The 9230-nt window shown below is 38.8% G+C and overlaps 1 protein-coding gene and 2 non-coding genes across 3 annotated transcripts; all 3 read right to left on the bottom strand.

Moving 5' to 3' along the window:
* Positions 1-3046: 3046 nt before the first annotated feature.
* Positions 3047-3139, bottom strand: LOC138888889 (small nucleolar RNA SNORD24). The gene has a single exon (XR_011406456.1). It is a non-coding gene; the product is annotated as a small nucleolar RNA SNORD24 (small nucleolar RNA).
* Positions 3140-3225: 86 nt separating this feature from the next.
* LOC138888843 (small nucleolar RNA R12) lies at positions 3226-3304 on the bottom strand. Its single transcript, XR_011406422.1, has one exon. It is a non-coding gene; the product is annotated as a small nucleolar RNA R12 (small nucleolar RNA).
* Positions 3305-6822: 3518 nt separating this feature from the next.
* Positions 6823-8927, bottom strand: LOC138887768 (uncharacterized). The gene is made up of 3 exons (XM_070169551.1): positions 8786-8927; positions 7403-7528; positions 6823-7286 (listed from the first exon to the last, which is right to left on the bottom strand). The coding sequence occupies exons 1-3, from the start codon at positions 8925-8927 to the stop codon at positions 6823-6825; spliced, it is 732 nt and encodes a 243-aa protein (XP_070025652.1).
* Between the last annotated feature and the right edge of the window lie 303 nt (positions 8928-9230).

The following is a 9230-nucleotide window of genomic DNA, read 5'->3' as shown; positions in this document are numbered from 1 at the left end:
GCTTCAAAGCCGCTCAACAATGGTGAGAAATGGGCTAAAAATTGCGAAGACCTCTATTTAAACATTCTGCCTAGGTGTTTCCCTTCTTCGTGAACGTGGTCAGAGCCTCGCATTCGCGAAGCACAAATTTCTAACTCCATCTTTTCCTCTTTCGTGAATGCGAACTCCACCTCGCGAACGCAGCACTCTCTTCGCGAACGCGATGAACAAACTACCAGGGCCCCAACTGCTCCAACTTCCCTACGGGAACGCGGGACCCACAACGCGTTCGCGATGCACACTCTACCTCACCCTTTGCGAATTCGAAACCAGCATCGCGAACGTGAAGAGTAACTCACCTGCCTCACTCCACATTCATTCGCGAATGCGAGAGCCCTCTCGCGAACGCGAAGGACAAATCTCTATAACAGAAACCAGAATAATCTGCAACTCTCCAAACCAAAAATTTGATCTGCTAACCTCCCAAAACTCACCCGATACCCTCGGTACCTCAAAAAAAATGCCAACACATCCCATAACATCATTCAAACTTAATCGAGCCTTCGAATCACTCAAAACAACACTAGAACACCAAATCAACCTCAGATTCAAGCCTAAGAACTTAGAAACTTTCAAATTCCACAAACGATGCCGAAACCTATCAAACCAACTCCGAATGACCTGAAATTTTGCACACACGTCACAAATGACACTACGGACCTACTCCAATTTTTAGAATTCCATTCTGACCCCGATATCAAGATTTCCACTACCACCCAGAAAGTGCCGAAATTCCAATTTCACCAATTTAAGCCTAAATCTACCACAGACCTCCAAATTACATTCCGAACACGCTCCTAAGTCCCAAATCACCTAATTAAGCAATCTGAACCATAAAAACCAAATTCCGAGATCGTTTACTCACAAGTTAACTTTTGATTGACTTTTCCAACTAAATGGCCAACTTAAAAGACTAAGTGTCTCATAACACTCCAAAACTACTCCAAACCCGAACCAACCAACATGATACGATGAAATGTAGGTGAACAACACATAAGAAAGCAGAAATGGGAGAAACGCAGCGGTTACTCATGAAATAACCGGCTGAGTCGTTACAGTGACGAAAGCGACAAGTAAAGGGGAATTGGGAATTAGGGTTAGGGATTAGGGATATATGGAGAGATGGGGAAATTTTGTGAGTCGTTGATCACTTTTGATCAACGGTTGGGATTTGAGAAGAGTTGGGGTCGGGTTTTGGACTGGGTTGGAAATTAGGGGTTGTCTGGATTTGGGCTTGGGTTAATTCGGCTAAGGTTTGGGGAAATTGAGCTGAGGTCTGGGTAATTTAGGTCCGAAAAATAGGTAAGAAATTAGGCTATTATTTAAATACCCCAAAATTTATAAAAATGCTTAATAAATGAATAAAAATATTATTTGTGCACTAAATACTTGAATTAGTAACTTTGTATTATAAAAATATGAATTTTCTAATAACATAGAATAAAAATCCTTTATGTAGGAATATATGTCATTATTGCAAAATTAGATAAATAGCTTTAAAAATGCTAATGTAATTATAGAAATAGAATAAAAATATTTGACACATATATTATATGTGCAAAATAATTATTTTAGGCAACTAAGTCATCACAAAATAATTTAAAGGATAATTACTAGATATTTAAATATAAGAAAATTAATGATAAAGCTCTAAAAATTATGAAAAATTATAGAAAAATGTTTGCATTGGTTTGTAAACTAAATGATGATGCAAATTGATGTTTTGAAAGTATATATACTATTTGAGGGTAAAATTGGGTATCAACCGTTGCCCCTCTTTACCCGGAAATGATGGAAGCGTTGTTGGGTAAAGAAAATTATGACCACTTTTGGCCGAATAGAATGAGGAATGATGTGATTTAGAAAATATGGGTCGAACCTTGGTTCCTGAGTTGCCTACATATCCCTGGTGTTACGCGAATCAGGCCGTGTGTAGTCTGAATCCAATGGTGAATGAAACCAATGGAGGTGTTGTAGTAATGGTCGTATGTTTCGTAAAGGGTTCTTTTGGGAAGGATAGTATCAGATGGATTTATGCGAAGTCATGAATGTGAATTTGAGATGTTATGGATGTATCATATGGCAAATATCTGAACGGTCATAGAGTAAAAGGTGGGCAATTACTGGTGGTCGGTTACGTTTGAAATAATTGCAGGATGTGAATGTTATGAATGGAAACTGGAGCGAAGATTGCTCCCGTTTGAAGAACGATTACTTCCTAGATTACCTGCAAAACTTAAAACACAATGCATGCAAATATATATGGATTATTGCGAGAATTTAAACATGATGCAAATTCCCTTTGGACCATGAAGGTTATCTTTGGACAGTGAGGATGATGTCCTTAGACCATGACATCTTGGGCCATGAATCGTGAGATAAGGGATTCACATGACATAAAATGATGCCATCGAGCTATGAGAATGATGCCTCGGAACTAGGGCTGCTTATCGGGCGGATCGGGTGGTTATTTACGTTTAACGATTTGGCTTATCAGTTTTTGGCTTTTAAATATAGTAATCTGCTAGCCACCCGATAAGATATCGGGCGGATTGGTATCGGCTTAGCTATTAGCGGGTGGTTTATCGGCCTATTTGAATAATTGAATTTGTATTACATAGGCCTATTTTGACAATACATTGATACAGTGACATGGAAGCAAATGGTTTCTTTACCAATCATACACAGTAAACACCACAAAAACCATTCTTAAAATTCTATCAAAGAGATAAATACAACAACATCAAATATCTCATCCAACATCAGTAAGAGCAAGCTTAGAACCACCTAGAATAACTAGAGACTACCACAACAGGATATTCAATAAATTTCTTTTAATATCCAAGAAATTAACAAAGCCTTTAACAAAAATATCTCAATGTTAGTAAATTTTCTTGAAAAAATAAAATTCATTTTTTGACAAAAAAGAAAAGTTGAAACAACCAAAAAAATACTTTGCAAATGAATTTTCAAACAAGTTCATATAAACGAAATATAGGAAAATGAAGGCCTCGGAGGTCTTGGTGGATAAGGAATCATCAGATGGAAATTTTGTAAATCCCTATCAAAAGTAGCAAATATCTTTTTAACATCACCGGCCATTTCATATCAAAAACTCGACAATTAAAATCCATAAAAAATAAAACTAATTGGATAAAAAGAAAAATAGGGATTAGATTATGATGAGGAAGTAAGAAGTAGCTGGTTGTAATAATCACAGTATGTGCATTAGTGGGAATCCGAATGATTTCTTCATCATCCTTACACATCATAATCGAAAAATACCCCAATATTTCTATATTTTGAAAATAAAAAATTAAAATCAAATATGTTAAATTAAAACAAGAGAAAATGTATCTACCTTATCACCGAAAAACCCTTTAGCAGAAGGGATAATTCGGAGCTAAAGGTAGGCACACATATATAGGAACAGATATATATGCAGTGTTTTTGTATAGCCTAATGATAGATCCTTTGATCCATTCTTCAATATCATACGATCAAAGAATTACAATATTAGACCTCCTCAACACTAAAAAGTGAAGAAAAAATAATGAGAAAGGAACACCAATTCAGATTTAGAATGTTAAGGCAGAGATAGATAGAAGAGAAGGGATTTGATCTGTATTTATAGGCAGCCATAAAAATCCTAGAGAGAGGTTTTGTGTTAGCGTTATGTTTTAAGAGACTCAATTTCTCTGGCCCGTTATTACTAGAACATGGGCTGACGACTGCCATATATATATATATATATATATATATATATATATATATATATATATATATATATATATATATATTCTTAACGGTTTAACGGGTTAACGGATTATCCGTTAAGAAAATTGAATAATCCAACCCCAAACCGATAAGACTTTAATAAAAAAATTCAATTTGTTCCTCGTCCGTTAACCCGATATCAACAAGTCATTAAGCTTTGGTTTCGGTTCGATTTTCTGTTTCGGTTTGGTTTTGAACACCCCTACTGTAAACCATGACGCCTTTGAATAATGATGTGCAATATTGAGAGATCCTCAGGCCATGGAATGGTGTCTTCCGGCTATGAGGATGATGCCTTCGGACTATGATGCCTTTGGAAATAATGGCGATGTTTCAGCCCATGAAATACAAAGATATGATACTTGGTCATATGCGAAATGAAATAAGACAAGGCTTAGTCTTGTGTAAGATGAAGGCAGTGCTTAGCCCCAGGTGAATAGAGGATAGTGCTAAGTCTTAGATAGCGTAATGGAGATAGTATTTAATCTTGAGGAAAAGGCAGTGCTTAGCCTTATGCAATTAGGGAGGCAATGCTTAGCCTCATGCAAGAAGGAGATAATGCTTAGTCTCGATGTAAGGAAAGACAATGCTCAGCCTTATGCAATTGGGGAGGCAATGCTTAGCCTCTGCAAGGAGGAGACAATGCTTAGTCTCATGCAGGGAAAGGCAGTGCTTAGCCTTATGCAATTAGGGAGGCAATGCTTAGCCTCATGCAAAATGGAGACAATGCTTAGTCTTGATGCAAGGAAAGGCAGTGCTTAGCCTTATGTAATTAGAGAGGCAATGCTTAGCCTTATGCGATGAGGAGACACTACTTAGTCTCATGCAGGTAAAGGCAGTGCTTAGCCTTATGCAATTAGGGACGCAATGCTTAGCCTCGTACAAAAAATAGGAGACAATGCTTAGTCTCGATGCAAGGAAAGGCAGTGCTTAGCCTTATGCAATTGGGAGGCAATGCTTAGCCTCATGCAAGGAGAAGGAGACAATGCTTAGTCTCACGCAGGGAAAGGCAGTGCTTAGTTGTATGCAATTAGGGAGGCAATGCTTAGTCTCATGCAAAGAATATGAGACAATGCTTAGTCTCGATGCAAGGAAAGGTAGACAATGTGAGAGTAAAGCATCTCTTAGTTGAGAATGTTTGCGCTAGATAATTTGTTGTCTTGAAGTATCTGCGAATATTGTTGTCTTATTGTTCCTGCATTCAAAGAAAAATTGTGAGTTCAGGGGAAGGTTGGTTCGCACTTTTGTATTCTGCCTTGCCTGTGCTCCTATCTTGAGATCATGCTTGAGTTATCCTAGGTAACATCTGGCTATCATATAAATAAAGTTTTCAAAAAATATGCATGCATTTGATAAATTTAGTAGTATGTGATATCAAGTAAGTTAGATGAATCAATGACTGTGACATATTTTAAAGACATCGCGACCTCCTTGCTTTAGAATTTTGAGGGTCCTCCTCAAAATTCTGCCCCAATTTAGAAGTGATTCTTTGACTGTTCCTCATATGAGGAAATCGGTTGGACTTGCTCTAGAATTTTGAGGGTCCTCCTCAAAATTTTGCCCCAATTTCTGACCATGGAAAAATGAAGATTTTATTAAGATGTGACCGATCCCACAGGGCTGCCTACGTATCCCCTCTTAAAAAGGAATCAGGTCAAGCGTAGTTAAGTTACATCAAATAAAGAATTGTAAATAATCTTAAACATAGTATCTCTTGACTGCGTCTAAATTGATAGGTTTTGGCCAAATTTCTCCGCATATTTTTACAAGTATGAGTGCACCTCCTATTAGTACTTGATGAACCATGTAAGGACCTTGCCAATTGGGTGAAAACTTCCCTTTTGGCTTCATCCTGATGTGGAAAAACTCGCTTTAGCACTAACTGCCCTGGTGTGAATTGTCTAGGCCTGACCCTTTTGTTGAAAGCTCTGGACATTCTGTTTTGGTAAAGTTGACCGTGACACACCGAATTCATTCTTTTTCCGCTTATGAGAGCCAATTGTTCATAACGGCTTTGTATCTATTCTGCATCACTGAGTTCGGCCTTTTGTATGATTCTCAAAGAAGGAATTTCTATTTCGGTGGGAATGACAGCTTCAATACCATAGACCAGCAAGTAAAGAGTTGTCACGATTGATGTGCGAATCATGGTACGATATCCAAGTAAGGCGAACGACAACTTCTCGTGCCATTGTTTGTGATTATCTACCATCTTCCTCAATATTTTCTTGATATTCTTATTGGCAGCTTCTACGACTCCATTCATTTGCGGCCTATATGATGTGGAATTCTTATGCTTGATCTTGAAAGTTTCACACATGGCATTCATCAGATCACTGTTGAGATTGGCAGCATTATCGGTGCTAATTGACTCTAGCACTCCGAACCGACAAACAATTTTATCCCGAACAAAGTCTGCGACGACCTTCTTAGCTACAGCTTTGTAAGATGCGGCTTCAACCCATTTTGTGAAATAGCCTATGGCCACCAGAATAAATTTATGCCTGTTCGAAGCAGCAGGTTCGATTGAACCGATGACATCTATGCCCCAAGCAGAGAAAGGCCAGCGTGCACTTATTGCGTTGAGTTCATTGGGTGGCACTCGTATCATATCAACATGTACTTGGCATTGATGACACTTTTGGACATACCTGAAGTAGTCTGTTTCCATAGTCATCCAAAAATATCCTGCTCTTAATATCTTCTTAGCTAAGATGAAGCTATTCATGTGTGGTCCACATGTTCCGGCATGTATCTCTTCGAGCAATTTGGATGCTTCCTTGGCGTCAACACACCGTAACAACCCTAGATATGGAGTCCTCCTGTATAGAATTCCTCCACTTTGGACGAAGTGATTAGATAACCTTAGGATTGTGCATTTCTGAGTCTGATTTGCGTGCTCCGGGTATTCTCCTTTTTCTAGATATTCTTTGATGTCATGGAACCATGGATTTCCATCGATTTATTCTTCAACATGAGCACAATAAGCCGGATAATTTTGGATTCCTACCGGATAGGGTAGATGAAATTCTTGTCTGGGTGTTGTATCATGGAAGACAAAGTAGCCAATATATCGGCTAACTCTTCCTGAATCCTCCGAACATGTTTGAATTCTATCTTTGTGAATCTCTTCATTAACTCTTGTACATAGTGAAAATATCGCAATATCTTTGTATTCTTTGTAGCCAATTCTCCTAGAACCTGATGTATCAAAAGGTCTGAATCTCCAATTACTAGCAATTCCTGAATGTTCATGTCGATGGCTAACATGAGCTCTAAGATGCAGGCCTCGTATTCTGCCATATTATTGGTACACGGGAATATGAGCTTTGCGGATACTAGATAGTGTTGACCTGTTTCTGGTACTAAGACAGCTCCAGTACCCACTCCTTTAAAGTTTGCAACTCCATTGAAAAACATTCTCCAACCATCATATATTTTGATGATATCTTCTCCTACGAATGATACCTCTTCATCAAAAAAATCAGTAGTTCATATTCTCCACCTACAGGATTTTCTACAAGATGATCCACCAATGCTTTCCCTTTGACCACCTTTTGAGTTACGTAGATGATGTCGAACTCACTCAGTAGCATCTGCCATTTTGCTAAATTCCCCATAGGCATGGGTTTCTGGAAGTTGTATTTTAGAGGATCCATTATTAATATGAGATATATGGTGTAGGCACAGAAGTAATGCCTCAACTTTTGAGCTATCAATGTTAAAGCACAACAGGTATGTTCTAGCAAAGAATACAGTGCTTCATATGGTGTGAACTTCTTACTCAGATAGTATATGGCATGCTCCGTTCTTCCTGTCTCGTCGTGTTATCCCAAGACACAGCTGAAAGCCCCATCTAGTACAGATAGGTAGAGTAGTAGGGGTCTCCCAGGTTCCGGTGGGACCAGGACCGGTGGTTTGGACAAATATTCCTTGATTTTGTCAAAGGCTTTCTGGTATTCTTCAGTCTAGCTTATTGCAGCATCTTTGTTCAACATTTTAAAAATCAGTTCACAGATCATAGTTGATTGTGCTATGAAACGGTTGATATAGTTGAGACGCCCTAAGAACCCCATCACGTCTTTCTTGCTCTTTGGAGGTGGCAAATCTTGGAGAGCTTTGACCTTTGACGGGTCTAACTCAATCCCTCAGCGGCTGATGATGAAACTTAGCAATTTTCTAGTAGGGACTCTGAAGGCACACTTTGCAGGATTCAGTTTCAGATTGTATCTTCGAAGCTGATTAAAGAATTTCCTCAAGTCTGCTATATGATATATGCTTCTTCTCGATTTGATGATGATGTGATCCACATACACCTCTATTTATTTGTGAATCATGTCATGGAATATGGCTGTCATAGCTCTTATGTAAGTGGCTCTAGCATTCTTCATGCCACATGACATCATTTTATAGCAATACATCCCCCACAGAGTGATAAAGGTTGTCTTTATCTCCCGACTGTAAGGCTTTGTTTGTAGCTTGGAGTGCTTCAAAATTTGTCACCATTCCCCTTTTAATCTCCTCTTCTATTCTTTCTCCCAGTTTGATAATATCAGAGAACTTATGATTTTCAATAACCATTAATCTTTCATAGTACTGCGGATCCTGAGCTCTGATGAAGAACTTATTCATCTATTCTTCTTCCAGTGCTGGCCTTACCTTTTCGGCTTTAGACCTCCACCAAGTAGCATACTCGCGGAAAGTTTCAGTCAGCTTCTTCTTAAGATTTTAAATGTAGAAACCGTCTGGTATGTTTTTCGTGTTCAACCTAAACCGGTCCATAAAATCTGATGTCATGATCGCCTAATTAACCCATTTCTTTGGGTTCTGACTGATATACCAAGACAAGGCGTCTCCGGTGAGGCTCCTCATGAACAGCTTCATACGTATTCTTTCATCCTTGCCAACCCCTACAAGCTTGTCACAATACTTTCTCAAATTCATCTTTAGATCAGTTGTTCCATCAAACATTTCAAATTAGGAGGTTTGTAACCCTCCGACAATTCTACATCTGGCTGAATACACAAATCCTCATAATTCAGACCCTCAATACCTTTGACACCTTCGACGCTTTGAACTCTGCCAGTAAGCTTCTTCAGTTTTTCTGCCATGTTCTTGATGAGTAGGTCCTTCTCGGCAGATTCAGGTATGTATAGGGTCTGTTATGGAGTATGGCTAAGGTTTCCACGTATATGGGATTGCTTTGATGTACTTCAAGGATCTGGGCATAGTGGTGGTCGTTAGTTGAGTTTTGGGGATTAGGGATAGGTTGTGGTGCATTTTGAGGAGTGTGATAGGTGGTGGTTTGCGGATACTATGTTGGATGGTGATGATATTGTGGATGGGTAGGTACTGGTGGAGGATTAGGATTTTGAGGAGGTGTGGTGTATTGATAAGGTGCGGGAGGATTTTGC

The sequence above is a fragment of the Nicotiana sylvestris genome, chromosome 3 (assembly GCF_000393655.2).
Source record: "Nicotiana sylvestris chromosome 3, ASM39365v2, whole genome shotgun sequence".
Classification (NCBI taxonomy): domain Eukaryota; kingdom Viridiplantae; phylum Streptophyta; class Magnoliopsida; order Solanales; family Solanaceae; genus Nicotiana; species Nicotiana sylvestris.
The sequence above is the reverse complement of the archived record's forward strand: the minus strand, read 5'-3'. Positions and strand labels throughout refer to the sequence as shown.